Below are 15,406 nucleotides of genomic sequence, written 5' to 3' on the forward strand. Positions count from 1 at the left end.
TGGTTTGATGTCATAAAAAATGCCATAGAAACAATACGAGAAAACTGTGTAGCTGCATTAAAAAGTCAGGCAGCCAAAATGTTAAAGCTTACTAAAAGAAAATTAACCCCAGTTTCAGTAGGTGATAACGTTTTGGTAAAACCCATTATAGTAACCTATATTTTTAGCAATTTTCGAAAAAATTAATTGATTCAGATTTCTTTAAATTATGTTGTATTAAATTCTACCTTTAAAGATATTAAAATTAATTATTAATTATATTAGTATGTAATTAATACAGTATTATTAATTAAACATATCGTTTCAAGTACAAAATTTTAATGAAATTTTAGATTTTCTTTCCTAGATGGCGCTAGGTTTTAAATCTAAAATAATGTAAATCTTTAAATTATTTTATAATAAATTCTACTTTAAAATATTATTAAAATTAATTATTAATTATATTAATGTATAATTAATACAGTATTATTAATTAAATGTATCGTTTCAAGAACAAAATATGATTGAAATATGGTAGTTTATATTTCTTTCCTAGATGGCGCCATTAGCGATGACCTCTTTTATATAGATAGATAGTCTCATGCATTTCAAATTTGCAACCTTTGGGAAGATCTGTAGTGTTTGGTTATAGGTGGGGTTTGTATTGTGTGATATTTTGTTTGTCCACTATTTGCTAACTTACTACTTACTAACGTTAGTTTTGGTTCACTAATATAGAGTGCATCATACAAGCATACTTATGAATAGATAAAACTGGTAGCAAAGAAGCACCATCAGTATTCTCAACAGTAAAATAAGCATGTAGATTAAATATAAAGTTACTGACAGTAGATTCTTTTTATTGAAATGATTATTAGAGCAATTTACCTTAGTACTGCTTATGTTAAACAGTAAAATATTTGTTGTCACATTAATTCAAAACAGTTTTAGATTCATGGAATAGACTGTAGGCAAAAATGTAGACAGAGCCAGATCAACCAGAATCATTACACACCATTGTTGAATAATTACACAAAATATTAAAACAATTTTAAAATTTATTTTTTAAGGGGGTATGTTCACGCCGCAGTTAAAATGAGTGGCATTCAAATAAACTAACGTTTAACAATTCTTTGAGTAGATGGCAGCACGTGCATCATATTCTAATTTTTTAATTTTCCCGAAATTTACTTCTCTGAACAGCGACATAGTTGCCAGTGAGGGCAAGTACTGGGAGTTATAATATAATACGATCGGTACAGTTCGCTCTCAATCGGCAGTCTTGTTCAATGTAAGTTGATATGAGCTATTAGTAGAAGTTTCAGAAATTTTTATTTTCGGATTGGATCATTCCATATATTTTTTTTTAATTTTGAATCGTGTTTTGTTGTTATTTATTTACCTTTGAGGTTGCTGTTTTGATTTTGAGTGTTGTTTTTTTAGTTTTATAAACATTTTAAATAGTGTATACCAGTCTTGTTTCCTAATATTGAAGAAAATAGATAGGTAAGTACCTGTTGCTATCATAATTCGTGTGTATGAAGTTCATTTGACGATGGTAGCCAAGGCCACCCACAAAATTTTTGTTTTTGTTTTATGTTAACATTAGTAGTGTTGCTAATATTTAAGTATTAGTTAAATAATGGGATTTTGTTTTGTGCTTTTGGTATGCCAAAGGTTATCTATTAAATATTTTTCAGGTGTGAACAAAATGCCTAGATTAAAGTCCTTTAATAAAAGACTAACCAAGCGTAGTCGCACATTGATTAAATGTCAGAAAAATAAAAAAGAAATTTCAGTAGTAGCTTGTGGTTCTACAAGTGACAAAGAGAAGTGAGTATCTATATTTATATTTTATTTACATTGCTTGAAAAAATGGTCATCATGTGAAAAAGTATTGTCAGTATCATGTAAATTTTGTCTTTTGTTATAACTACTCTGCATAAAAAGAATGCAAATTCAGGAGCTCATTTTAGATCAATTTAGTGTAAATAACTTTATCCAACATACTCAAGTCATTTATGTGTGTCATTCTGTAAGCAGTAACGAATTTGTTAAATCAAAGGGTTTAGAATATCTTATTATAAAAAAAGACTTAAAAAGAGGCATTTTGAAAACTACAACCATACCAAATTTCATTGTAAAATTGTGTTAGATTTACATGGACTGACAAGATATAAGACAGCAATACTTCTGTTTTTTTTTAGCAAAGAAACAGTGCAATCAACCTCATCAGATTTACATGAGTTTAGCTTTATTTCTTCAGAAGAATATGAAAGGTAAAGAATATGAAAGTAAAATACATGATGTCTTTTTAATTACCAACAAACATGTTTCAATTTTAGCATTAAGAATCATCCTCTGGAAATTCAAAAAGAACCAGTAAAACAAACACTTAATGGACACCGAATTGTTGACTTACATTATGTCCTACAGTGGGCTTTAAACTTACAGTTTGCTCATTCGAAAGTTTGTACGATGGGAAATCTACAGATAATTGATGAAAAACATAAAGGTTTAGTTTCAACAGTGATACTACTATGCAACATGTGTGGCTATAAGACTGAAAAGTCAACAGAAAACCCTTGTGAGCAGTCAACTATTAATTATGGAGCTGTTTGGGGCACATTATCAACAGGTGGTACATATGCACAGTTAACAGGATTGCTAGGTTTGTGATAATACAGTAATAAAGTACAAATTTAGTTTCTTTGATTTTTTTAAAGGTGCATTAGATATTCCTTCCATGTCTTATCGATTGTTCCATAATATTGAAATTGAACTTGGGGATAAGTGGATAGAAGGATTATGGAAGTCCATGGAAGAAGCTGGTATAAAGGAAAGAGAATTGGCTATAGCAGAAGGGCAACTAGATTCTGATGGCATACCATGGACTACTGTGTATTGTGACGGAGGTTGGAGTCACAGATCTTATGGACATAGCTATAATGCATCATCGGGAGTTGTATGTATATTCATAGACTATTATGTTACAAACCTAAATTTCTTACATTTTAGGCAGTTATTATTGGAAAATTTACTAAAAAATTATTATATTTGGGAGTTAGAAATAAGTATTGTTCATTCTGTGCCCGTTATGAATCTAAAAACGAGCCTGTACCTCTTCACACTTGTTATAAAAACTGGCAAGGATCATCCACCGCAATGGAGACATCAATAATAGTTGAAGGGTTTAAACAAAGCCAAATTCTTCATGGACTTAAATTTTTACAGTTTATAGCAGATGGAGACTCTAGTGTATATGCTAAAATTCGTGAAGAGGTTGCCTATGGACAATATGTAACAAAAATAGAATGTCGCAACCATGCAATTAAAAATTATGGAAAAGCTTTATATAAAATTAAAGCTGATACTACAGTCAACAAAGAAGCTAGAGCACTTCTGACTAACAATAAAATTAAAGAACTGCAGAATTGCTGTACAAAAATAATTAATTCGGCTGCTTATGCTGATGTGGAAAATTTAAAAGCAAATTTGGAAAAAAGTATAGACCACGTCTTTGGCAACCATGCTGTTTGTAGCGATCAGTATTGTACAAAACAGCAGCAATCAGATGCACATTTGATGACATTAGTTAAAAATACTGGCTTATACTTTCATATAAATGGTACGTTAAAACCGACACTCCCATTAGTTTGTCTTTATATATTTATCAGTTGCACTTTTTTATATAACTACATTTTGCAGGTTCTTTGCAGAGACTCATTTCTAAAGGTCACCGATTAATTGATAAAGAAACCAATAATCGTGCTGAAATGTACATGTCCATTTTGTGTAAATTTAATGCGGGCAAGAGGCTAAACCTCTCTGGGAGGGGTAGTTTCAGGTGTCGCTCAGCAATGTCAGGGCTGCGTTACAACGAAGGTGTAGAATGGCAGGAAAAAGAGTGGAGAAGTATATTAAAGAGGTCACCAGGAAAGTATTTTAAACAAAATATACAGGAAAACCAACGGGCTGTGGAATTAAAATCTAAGCGAAAACTGGATTTTGTTTCACCTTACCGAAAAAAAAGAAGTAGACAAAGTAAAAAGAATACTGAATATGGTCCTCACGCTTTACAGCCTTCATTAACCGAAGATGAATATCAGTCGGAATATTCTAGGATTCTAAAAACCATACAAGTAAATTTCAGATTTTTATTTATTTTTTTTAATGAGAATAAATTTAATCATTATTTTAGGTGCAACCAGAAGAGATCCCGGTGATCGAAAGACAAACCGTTGGTCAATGGAACAATGCTTTCTACAGGCATATTAAAAGAATATATAACAGCTTCTTACTTTAGATTAATTTGCAAAAGAAGGCCTAATACAAGCTGTAGAAATTTAATAAAAACAATGATTGCACCCTCTTGGGATAACGAATATACCCTTTATGGGAAAGATAAGGAAGATGTCGCAAGACAAAGATTCATTGAATTAAATCCTGAAAAGAGAGTACAGAAGTGTGGAATATTTATTGATAATATTTACAATCATCTTGCTGCTACTCCAGATGGTAATATACACATTCAATTTCATTACACATTACACGTTTTCGTGAATTTTTATTTTGAAACAAATTACATTAGTTACTATTTCAGGAATTGTAGATGATAATAGTTTGTTGGAAGTTAAATGCCTTCTGAAGGTGCATAAAAGTGGCAAGTCCCTGTTGGAGGCAGTAGAGACGCTAAAAAACATGCCATTGGAAAATAAAAATGGAACATTACAGTTAAAAAAGAACCATTATTACATGTATCAGGTACATACCTACTTACAATTTTGTACATATTTTTAGAAAATATAATATTTATTTTTTTAGATTCAAGGCCAACTTAATATTGCTCGAAAAGATTATTGCTACTTTGTAGTATATGTTAATGATACAGAGCCCCTATTTATTGAAAAGATTGAGCGAGATGAAGAACTTTGGGCTCGAATGATAGAAAAACTCAATAGTTTTTTTTATAAATGTTTTTTACCGAAAATGGTCGATAGAAACAAAAAATGTCTTAATAAAAATCATTAAATTTCTCTGTTTATTTGCTCTGTTTTTTTTAACATTTCTAAGTATTGAAACTACATGTAAACACTAAAAAGTGTATTTATTGATACGTGTGGAACGTCCCGCAGCTACTTTCCATAAACCTCATAATTTATTAACCCAGCAGCGGTCGCTAAGGGCCGATCAGTTCCTTGCTTAGGTAATTTTACATTTTTCTTGGCAACAAGGTTATTGAATTTATATTTATTTTCAGTCGGTAAACCAAAACCTTCCGTTGCTAAATCAATTTCTTCTTTATTTTGAAATTCACTCTGTAAAAAGCTCATTAGCCCACTCAATCTTGTTTCTAAAGATGTAACTTCTGCAGTTTCTCCACAACAAACAAGATGTAATAGTCGAATCGTATGTTTTGTCAAACCTGACTCAATAAGAGGATACAATATCGCCGAAAACTTGTCAGCAGGTTTTGTCTAAGGTCTCAAGTGAACGAAGTTGACTCTCAATCATATCATAAAGAGCAGAAATCTTACAAGGACTACTAGAAACTCGACTGAAAATTATCTTTAAGAGCTTTCTAATGTAAACTTCAATCTGGAGATCCTCTCTGCCAAACCTAGGTTACAAACTCTTAATAATTTTTCAACTCGATTGGAGGTAATTTAAATTTGCACTTACCTTTTACAATTCATGACTCAAAGTACCTTGCACTGTATTTATCCGTTGCCTCCATCTCACTGATTATCTCTTCTTCGGAAACTTCTTCGAATATACTTTTAAGTACCGCACTTTCCACTTCACAAAGCTCATTGTATTTTACTTGTAAGGCTTACAACTTACAAGTAAAGCTATTGTAACAAACTGTCCAAAACATTGACAATTTTCGTAAATGCACTTTACGAAGTACCGTTCTGCTTTTTCTATCTGATTTCATTTTCCGAGGTTAACTTTGGTTGACCCTTACGGCAAAAACAAAATTATTTGCCAGAAAAAAAGTTTGCACTAAAATAAGCGAAAACAACTAACTTCCCGTATATAAGTCCTGTCACGTCCCGCAGTTATTTTTCACGAAAGATGCGGGGTTCGAAATAATACAAAATTAAATTTTAAACAAAAAACTTGCTTTTGTATTAAATTACACAAGTGTGGTTTTATTACAGCTTGCTCTTGTGGTAAAAAATCGACTAACTATATGTATGCAATTCTAATACATATTATCAACAGTTATTGATATGATACATGATACTCAATACATTCTCAGACGAAAAAGGGCTTAAAATTTAATTATCTTACACCAGCACTTAGCCGGATGTGCTGATTGTGAATTTTTTTAGTAAACATATTAATTACTTGATATTTTTTATACTACTACATACACACAAAACGATCATTCATTTGGAAATATTTATGACAATTCTGAATTCTTTATCTGCCCAAAAATATTTATTCCAAACTGATAAAGAAATTTGGAATTGTTTGAAAAGCAGGTAAATAATAATCAAAAAAGGAATTATGGTAATTAGACCATTTATTTATAAGAACAGTATTTTTAAGAAATCTAAAATATGTTAGTCAGTTGAAAAACAGCGTCACTACAATAACAACTTTTTTCATATCAAATGTTAACAGTGGAAGTTTTTTCCTCAGAAAATTTCAGATTTTCATCTGATTTCTAATTATGACTCAAGTTCTTGATAATTGAAAGTCAAACGAAGCCAAAATATTAACTGGGAGGGGCCGCTTTGCTAAACAAAACCACGTGATTCGTATTACCATGGTTACTGCATAACAAATAGACAATTGGCATAACCACAAAACTAGGTTTCAATGTTTTGCAGATTTTTCTTAAATTCGGCAAACACGCATTTGTCGCTATGTAATACATCACTGCTGCCTTCTACTAAATGACACGTGAACTTATTTTCCCATCTATTAAGTGATAGCCGAACTAATTTCTCACTATCAAAATGCCAACTTATAATGGTAACATCAACAAAATCCCTAGTTTGCAGCTTTTAATTGTAATTTTATCTTTAGGTACAGTTAATTTAAAAATTAGGGCAGTATGGATAACGAACATTTGCTTAAAATAAAGGTTTTTGGATAGTTAATCATTTAACGTAATTATTTTGTACCTAAGTTCAAAAATTATTACACAATACCAATTTTTAGGCACGTTACCACGTAAGTTATGACATCGATTTATTTAAGTACAGTTATAAAAAAATTACTGCTTTCTTTGGAAATTTTAACTAGATATCATTAAAATAGAAGGTGTACAGTTTACGTACATAATCATAAGTTGAAGATTTGTTTTGAAATAGTGACGATAACTGTACCTAAAAAGTATATAAATTTTAACATTGTGACATACCACCTTAAAATAAAGAAAATTCCTTTACTGTGATAAACATAGTAATTAAATAAAAAAGTGTGATGTCACAATCAGCATGAAACAAGAACAATGTTTAAAATTGTCATCTGATTTAATTAAAAATGATAGTGCTTATTCTGAGATTCCTAATAACCCAGTTAATTCTCTTCAACCAAATACAATGGCTTTATTAGCTCACTTGTTGGTTCTACAAAAATAGATGATAAAAAAAAATTTACATAGAAAGTTAAGTAATACTGCTCAATTATTTGCTTTACTTAAAATAATATCTTTCAACTTTTATAAGTGACCTCCTCTCAGCTTAAAATAATTATTCTAATGAAAGTCTTATGAACAACTTCTTTTCAGATACTTAAATTTTATAATGATTATGTATTACCACCAAATTTTGTCAGCTGGGATATGGTTCCATATAGATTTTAAAGGAGTCAATTGGTCTCATATTACTTGTCCATAATGCAACCTGTAACATTTTTTTGTGTATAACCTACATCTATATTTAGTTAAACAGATCTAGGCTTCTAAGAAACTAATTATCCATGTAGGATTTGCTTCCTTATACTGTAATGCTTACATAAGAAAAGCTTAATTTTTATGGAAGGGATCACATCAGAGGCTTTTGTATGTTGTCTAAAGACAATTTTATCAGCAGATTTTTTTTACCCACACCTTTTTCTTATTTAACAACAAATCATATCTACAGCCATGTTAATTGCCAACATCCAGAATAAATAGGCACCATAAGAACAACCAATTTTATTATCAAACTTCCGGTACTCCTATGAGAGTTAAGATCTCCCTCGTTATGGAAACATTATGGACCTACATGCTAGATACTATCACATCAGTCCTCTCTTTCTGTATTTATTGGCATAATTTCACATATTAATGAAATATGTTGAATTTAAAATACATCACCAAACTGAGTATAGCAGAGTTAAAAATTTTGAAGAAAGGTTTTAGACCTGAACAAAACTGTTTCAAATAAGAATATATATGTCTAAAGTCAAATCATTAACCATTATGAAAATTATACTTATGGTTCAAATACTTACCTATATATCCTACAAGCAGTTAAAGGTACTACACCCAACCATGCTGTTCCAACTAAAGTATAATGAGACCAATATTTTACTGCAGTTGCAATTGATGATAATAGTCCTGCAGCTAAATCTCTGACTGGTAATCTTCTTGGCATGTCTGGAGAGTATATTGGAGTAAATGAAAACCTGTGACCACATAGCTCACAGTACTCCTTCCTTGAGTATCTCATCCATTGCATGAGACATTCCTGATGTATCCATTTAATACTTCCGGTGCATATACAGGGATGAAATAGAGGCCTGTCAGGTAGTCCCTCTGACCTGCATACTCTGCATATATCAGCATTGGTTACTTCTTCCATTACAAACTACGAAAACCTGATTATTTGTATTCAAATAAGAAAATAATAGTTTCTATAATCTAGAAGCAGCAAATAATTTTAATATTTAGGTACCTGAGTTTTGCCTTCTAAATAAGTTATGATGCTAATGTCGGGACAAATACGTAAAAAGTAAAGCCATTGGGATAAGTTGGGTTTCTAATTGTTAAGAAATATTAAGAAATATATAGTATAAGAAAATTGTAGGACTTATACTTCTACCAAATATATTCTTTGCTTCTACTATATTATAAAAAATTCTAGTTTCACTATGACAGACGACAACCTTTTTCTTCTTCTTCTTATCTATTAGCTTGCATACAAGTGCATTTGCCAGCGCATTTGGGTACACTGTACTTTGTCTTGCTCTTGGCAATTATAGTGTGGATTTATTTCAGAAAATAAATAATTATATTTATCAAATATGTTACAATATTTAGATTTTGTTTTACTTCAAACTTTATCTCATATGGTCTGTGTATTCTTGGTGAGGGAGTTAGTTTTTAACAAATTACAACAGAGGAAAATAAACTTTTCTCGCTCCAGGGCAACGCAGAGCATTCCACTTCACCCAGGGAGTTGCCTGGAGAGTGTACTCAGGAATAGGAAGGTTAAAAAAGAAAAAGGAATATTTGACTATATGTTACATTTATTTATTTAAAGAAATTTGGGTAATTACATTAGTAAGGGTAGTCAAATTAGTCTGAAATTTGGACAGTGGATTATGTTTTATTTTTTATTCACTTTTCAATCTATACATTTTTTTACGCTGAGTTATAGTTTTTCGGTATTTCGCATTTAAAAAACTGATATTTTGACATAAATTTCAAGATGTGCCATTACCATAAATAAAATTACACCTATAATTTTTAATTTTTAGATTTAGATTTTTAATTTTTAGATTGGTAACAGGGATAGCCAAGGTCACATGACATTTGGATTTGGAGGTTTTTTGCAATGACGTATAATATATAGACTCGGTGAACGCTTTAAAAAGTGGAGTTAAAGTGCAGGACAAAACGTTAACGTTAACGTATACTTTGACAGCTACTCGTGCGCAGTAGAGGAATCATCGAGCAAAAAGACAAAAGAGGGAATGTAAAGGTAGTGGGGGCAAAAATATTGTTAGACAGGAAGTGCCATCTTGAGAGGCCAAATTAAACAAGGAAAGAGAGTCTTTCCTTGTTTAAGAAATCAAATTTAGTTGGGTTATGTTATTATTTGTCCCAACTGTCACATGAAATCTTATTTATATTGAAGTTTTTTAACAATTGTTTCACATTTTAGACTGTTATCGTTAATATTTAATTAAAATTTTCTCGTCTAAGACACATTCTGAAAACTATTTTATAGCTACTGTTAATAAGTGTCGGAAAATTTAAATTTGGCGCATTCGCATTTCCGGATATGTCGGCCATCAGAGGCCACTTTTTTGGTCGCCTTTTCATAACGATTAGATTCCCTCTTTCAGTAATATATATTCTTTATCTATGCCCTCTTTTGTCTTTTTGCTCGATGAGAGGAATACATACGTTTGCGTTAACGGGTCTCCGTAACCTTGCGTGCGTTTACGAATTCCCTTAACGTTATCCAAATTGTTCCGAGTATTACCGAATGCCTGTCAAATCTCCGAAAATTACAAACTTTTTGTTGTTTTGTGATTTTAACCCAAGATTTATCTTTTGTTTGTGTTATTGTAACCAAAAAATAGTGAAAAAATGACGGAAACCAGTCTATTTAAGAACCGATTTAGATTTACAGAGTCAATAGACTTGCAGCTGCTACAGGAAGTTTGTGGGCAAAATCCCTTCGAGAATCCAACGAGGTGGAATACAATTGTGGTGAATATGCTGCAAATTACTGGCAAGTCTATCACTGTTAGAACTCTAAAAGAGAGAGTACAAAATTTAGTGAAGAAATATCTAACTAAAATCAGACTTTATGAAGGAAAGTAAGTATCAAATCATTTGCACTTTTCAACAAAATAATTGCTTTTCTAACACAGGTCTGGAGTAGAAGTGGAAGTCTCAGAACAAGATGACTTACTTCATCAAATTGCAGATTTAATGCAAGAGTTCCAGGGCAAAAAAAAATACTAAAAGTATTGAAACCGAAAAATCTTCATATCAGAAGGGTTATGATCAGAGAGAATTAGCTTGTAGTTCAATGATGGCATCTCGTAAGTATTTATTGAATCACATATATAATATAATTTTACATAGAATTCAAAAATATAATTACAAACTTGATTTTTAAATTGAAAACGTAATGTATATTTGTTTTTCTAATAAGATTTGAAGGAAAAGAGTATATATTTCTTGTTCAATTTTTTTTAATTCCCATAAGTGTGGAGATCAACAAGCCTCGAACAAGTACTGAACAACTAATTATACATACATATAATTACACCATGCACCTTAAAAAAAATGGGAAAATTGAACAGTAAGAACTGTAATTCGTGAAGAGATGCTAAAGAAATGGCAGAAGATATATACTATGCGAATGTGTTGCATTGTTTTGCAAACAGCTTAAATGCCTTAAAGTGGTTGCTCTCACAGCCTTTGAAATAAGTAATATGCCATCTAGAAAGCTAATTAGCTTTCCCAGAAGCATTGGCATTTTAGATTAGGGTATGCATAAAAGATCTTATTAGGCTGAGGTGCAGAGAGGCCTTTATTACCTTACATAATCAATACCATGCACCTTTAACGTTTGTTTATTTTCTGTAGCTATGGAAGATAAAAATGAAGACGAACATGTTTGGCAGTCATGTGGATTTGCTGAAGTAGATGTTGAACTCCAGATTGTTAATGAGAACAATGGACAAGGAGCAAGTGCAGATTGCCAAATTTCTAAAGAGAATACACCATCCTTGAAGAGGAAATCAGCACAATCAAATATTGCAAGTAAGCGATTTTAAATCTGAGTTAAAAAAAATAATTTTTAGTGTGAAAAAATCACAAAATATATTAGTGTAATTTTGTAGATAGGTAGTTTGTTAAAGACTACAAAATTCAATTTTTTATATGCATATTTGAAATTGAATGAAATAAATTTTTGAAATAAATGTATATTTGAATCAACATATTTTATATTTGCTTTAAAATGAATTTTTCTACTTCAAAGTAAAATGTAACAACTATTACTTTATTTTGTAGAAATGATTCATTTGAAACATGTAATTTTTTTAGCACCTATACGTAAGAGAGCACCAGTAGGTGTAAAACAAACAACTCTGCAATATCTAGCAAAAAAAAATGAAAATGCATTTGAAACTAAAAGTAGGGAATTGGCAATTCAAGAAAGAAAGTTGGTATTAGAAGAAAAGAAATTTGAACAAGATATATACGAAAGAACAAAGAGGCTAGAAATGGAAGAACGGAGACTTGAAATGGAGGAAAAATGAATGACAATGCAATTGGAGATTTTTAAAAATCAACAAACATTAATTAATTTAGTGTTATCAAAAATGTCTACAGATGTTGATCATTAACTTGTCATTACTTATTATTAACATTTTAGGTTAATATATTTTTATTGTAATCAAATACACATTTTTTACAAACATTTTATTAAATAAAGGTACACATAAAAATTTTTTATTTAACAAATTAATTATTATTAAGGTATTCCTCAAGATTGGGTGGATGCACATTAAAATGTGTAGCTACTTGGCATCGAGTTAGAATCTATAGAGAGGGCATCACGTGACTAAAAACGACCTCACTTCGGCCATATTGTGTTGCCACTTTTGACAGATCGTATATGTTTATTTACGTTGGTTGTTTTTCGAATATTTTTAGTTTTATAATACTTTTATAGAAACTGTAATAGTATATTGTGATAGTGCATAATAATGGTTTCTTGTTCTCAACGTAGTTGCAGTAGCAGAAGCGGTATTAATAAAAAATCTTCAGGAATATCGTTCCACAGGTTAGTATACAAACATGTAAACAAAGGAATGGCCCGTACTTCAGAGAATAAATTAATAGTATTTGACTGTATTAATTTATCTTTATGTATAATATATCGTGTTTTTAGTGTTTACCGAGGGATAAATAAATCATAGTTTATTAAAAATGTATTGCACTTTTTTAGATTATGATTAAATCTTCTGAATAACTAGTCATATTTTTATAGTAGTTTTAATATTATTGAGTCCGGCCATGATCCCACCGCCATATTGGTTTCACAGTTAGCCACGCCTACCTACGCCGTTTTTAGTACATACGTTAATATGCTCATAGCTTCTCCATAGATTCTAACTCGATGCTACTTGGCTACCATACAAACATGTGTGGCAAGTTGTCATAATTACAGCACTGTTCTATACATTTTGCCAATTTCTTGTTTTAATATTTTTTGGTTCTTTTTAAAATCTAAAAATGCAAATTCCTGAATTATTTTGTTAAATCCCCACTCCACTGCAATCCTTAATCTACTCATTTCAGTATTAAACTGTTGTCTTGCAGGATTACCAACTACTTCATTCTCTGTGTATGATTGTAATAGAAGTTCTCTTAAACTATAGCCTTTATCACCATAAATCACATAATTCCTATTGTCAAATACTGAGAATTGTTCCAGTTCATTGTAAAGGCCTGATTCTCTTAAAATACCTGAATCATGTTTTCGACCAGGATAGGCACCCTTCAAATTTATTATAATGCCATCAGGACATATAAGCGATTGATATTTTACACAATGTATTTTTTTGTATCCTGAATAATACTCTCTTTGGTTTTCAACTGGCCTACATATTGGTCTTACAGTACCATCAATAAATCCCCAACAGTTATCTATGGGAGCACCTTTTTGAGCAATTGCCTAAAAAGTAGTATGTAATATGATATAGTTAATCCAAAAAAATGTTTTACCTGTGAATATTGGTTTAACTTGTTTTCATTCAACCATGGCACATTTCCTAAATTTTCAATTAAGTAACCTTTGTTTTGAATGATAATGTCCATTGTTTTATTGGCAATGCTGGACACTGCTTTGAAACTATAGCCAAATAAAGGTTCTAAATCAGACAGTCTGTTTGGGTATGTAAATCTTCTTAAAAGTATGCATAATGCATTTATACCTGAAGACAAAATATATTTTAAGCGAAACTTTCAACCAATTAAAAGATATATTACCAGGTAATGTTATATTTTCCTCGGTAGTTATGTTTTCTAGAATTCCCAAAGCCAATGCAAGTCTAGGGATGTGGACTTTTTCAAACCTGAATAAGTTTTTTACTTCTAGGTCCGACAGGGTTTCTAGTGAAAATCGACCATACAAATCAGCGCGATTTCCCAATAAATTATTACCAAATACATGTAGAAGTACAGCATCGTCCATGTCATCATCCTCGAAATCAGATTCCCCAAACATTTCAATATCAAGGATATCTTCCATTCTGCAGTAAAAGCAATCAGAATATTTCATAAAAAATCTACCTAAATAAGGAAAAAAATATAAAATGATACTGTCTAATCATTCAAATTTGTATACAATCTACACCAAATCTGACAATCTGAGTCTAGCATTGAAACTTCCGTGTTAAGGAATAAAACAATGATTGGCGCATCACCTAGTGATCGGGCGCATAACTATATATACATGGCGCTAAATTCAAAAGTTTAGTAATATTACCTAGGATTGTGAACTCATTTTAAAGTAAAGGAAAATCGATATAATCCTAAAATAACAAGAAAAATCCTTATCCTATACGATAATAAATATTTTTCGTATACTTTTTGGGTTTTCTTGTTATGTTGGGACTATATTTATTTTCCATTACATTAAAATGCCAAAGTGGTTAAAAAAATTACAGAATAAAATATAGAATAAAATCTTTATTTATAAAAATGTTACAAGAAATGTTATATGTGTTACAAGAACGGGTCAGTATTTAAATAATTGTTTTGTCATTCTTATCAAGTTTTATGTGAATAAAAGCCTAATTCTGCAAAAGACATTTTACTACAATTTTATTCGCATAAATTTACAATGGGGAAGTACTTTAGACCAGATAAACTAGAGGCTGGTCCAAACTGTCAAACTTCCACCAAAGAATTCAAACATTAGTAAGTATATAACATTCAAGAATTTTTTAGAAAGCAATGAATCTAAAGATAAATCCCTAGAAGGTAAAGATAAGTACATGCTTTTAAAAAATTAATCTACGATTACATAAGCGAAGCAATCAATCTGGAAAACCAATTGCTTTTTTCACACATACCCTCACAGATTCTGAATAAAAACATTATGCAATTGAAAAAAAAGCAAATGAGTTGAAGTATTTAAAAAAATGCAGACATTATCTGGTAGAAAAGCAATTCTAACCAATTACAGATTAAATCACTATTTGGTTTATATAGAATGACGGTATATATCAAATCCAACAAGGAGAACTAGCTTTACTTCACAAGAATTTATTAATTATCTACACTCTAAAGGAATATATTCAAGTAGAACAACACCATATAATCATGAAGAAAATGGTTAAGTCGAAAAATACAATGAGTTATATGGAAATTGGTGAATCTAGCATAGAAAACCAAAAATTTAGAATTCACTTAATGGAAAACTGCTTTACCATGTGCTCTGCACTATAT

General features: G+C 30.7%; 4 protein-coding genes across 7 annotated transcripts in view; 3 read left to right on the forward strand and 1 right to left on the reverse strand.

The window, feature by feature from the left end:
• Window positions 1–2,302: 2,302 nt before the first annotated feature.
• LOC140431369 (uncharacterized) lies at window positions 2,303–4,889 on the forward strand. The gene is made up of 7 exons (XM_072519306.1): window positions 2,303–2,650; window positions 2,706–2,944; window positions 2,998–3,607; window positions 3,688–4,121; window positions 4,181–4,497; window positions 4,583–4,743; window positions 4,804–4,889. The coding sequence occupies exons 1-5, from the start codon at window positions 2,458–2,460 to the stop codon at window positions 4,283–4,285; spliced, it is 1,581 nt and encodes a 526-aa protein (XP_072375407.1). The 5' UTR covers window positions 2,303–2,457; the 3' UTR covers window positions 4,286–4,497; window positions 4,583–4,743; window positions 4,804–4,889.
• LOC140431362 (uncharacterized) lies at window positions 4,338–5,010 on the forward strand. The gene is made up of 3 exons (XM_072519299.1): window positions 4,338–4,497; window positions 4,583–4,743; window positions 4,804–5,010. The coding sequence occupies exons 1-3, from the start codon at window positions 4,338–4,340 to the stop codon at window positions 5,008–5,010; spliced, it is 528 nt and encodes a 175-aa protein (XP_072375400.1).
• Window positions 5,011–10,385: 5,375 nt separating this feature from the next.
• On the forward strand, window positions 10,386–12,390 carry LOC140431368 (uncharacterized). 3 transcript variants are annotated; one of them, XM_072519305.1, is made up of 4 exons: window positions 10,386–10,752; window positions 10,807–10,984; window positions 11,531–11,707; window positions 11,993–12,390. In XM_072519305.1, the coding sequence occupies exons 3-4, from the start codon at window positions 11,533–11,535 to the stop codon at window positions 12,205–12,207; spliced, it is 390 nt and encodes a 129-aa protein (XP_072375406.1). In that variant the 5' UTR covers window positions 10,386–10,752; window positions 10,807–10,984; window positions 11,531–11,532; the 3' UTR covers window positions 12,208–12,390. The 3 variants fall into 3 exon arrangements, with proteins under 3 accessions (XP_072375406.1, XP_072375405.1, XP_072375404.1); XM_072519303.1 differs by having other exon boundaries at window positions 10,389–10,752; window positions 10,807–10,980; XM_072519304.1 differs by lacking the exon at window positions 10,807–10,984.
• A 688-nt stretch (window positions 12,391–13,078) lies between these two features.
• LOC140431359 (uncharacterized) overlaps window positions 13,079–15,406 on the reverse strand; it is a 63,459-nt gene continuing 61,131 nt past the window's right edge. Inside the window, exons 2-4 of one of the 2 annotated variants that reach the window (XM_072519296.1) lie at window positions 13,943–14,205; window positions 13,679–13,887; window positions 13,079–13,628 (exon numbers count right to left, since the gene is read on the reverse strand). In XM_072519296.1, the coding sequence (XP_072375397.1) occupies window positions 13,116–13,628; window positions 13,679–13,887; window positions 13,943–14,204 (984 nt within the window). In that variant the 5' untranslated portion in view covers window position 14,205 and the 3' untranslated portion in view covers window positions 13,079–13,115. Of the gene's footprint in view, window positions 13,629–13,678; window positions 13,888–13,942; window positions 14,679–15,406 lie in introns of those variants that run through there. The other variant, XM_072519295.1, reaches the window with a different exon arrangement.

The sequence above is a fragment of the Diabrotica undecimpunctata genome, unplaced genomic scaffold, assembly GCF_040954645.1.
Source record: "Diabrotica undecimpunctata isolate CICGRU unplaced genomic scaffold, icDiaUnde3 ctg00000709.1, whole genome shotgun sequence".
NCBI classification, from domain to species: Eukaryota; Metazoa; Arthropoda; class Insecta; order Coleoptera; family Chrysomelidae; genus Diabrotica; species Diabrotica undecimpunctata.

Bases quoted from the DNA above. Each gene is read 5' to 3' on its own strand.
- LOC140431369 (XM_072519306.1), top strand. From the start codon at position 2,458: ATGGGAAATCTACAGATAATTGATGAAAAACATAAAGGTTTAGTTTCA. The intron at 3,608-3,687 runs GTACGTTAAAAC...TACATTTTGCAG, and splicing joins CTTATACTTTCATATAAATG to GTTCTTTGCAGAGACTCATT. The intron at 4,122-4,180 runs GTAAATTTCAGA...TCATTATTTTAG, and splicing joins GGATTCTAAAAACCATACAA to GTGCAACCAGAAGAGATCCC.
- LOC140431362 (XM_072519299.1), top strand. From the start codon at position 4,338: ATGATTGCACCCTCTTGGGATAACGAATATACCCTTTATGGGAAAGAT. The intron at 4,498-4,582 runs GTAATATACACA...TTACTATTTCAG, and splicing joins TCTTGCTGCTACTCCAGATG to GAATTGTAGATGATAATAGT. The intron at 4,744-4,803 runs GTACATACCTAC...TTATTTTTTTAG, and splicing joins ACCATTATTACATGTATCAG to ATTCAAGGCCAACTTAATAT.
- LOC140431368 (XM_072519303.1), top strand. The intron at 11,708-11,992 runs GTAAGCGATTTT...TAATTTTTTTAG, and splicing joins AGCACAATCAAATATTGCAA to CACCTATACGTAAGAGAGCA.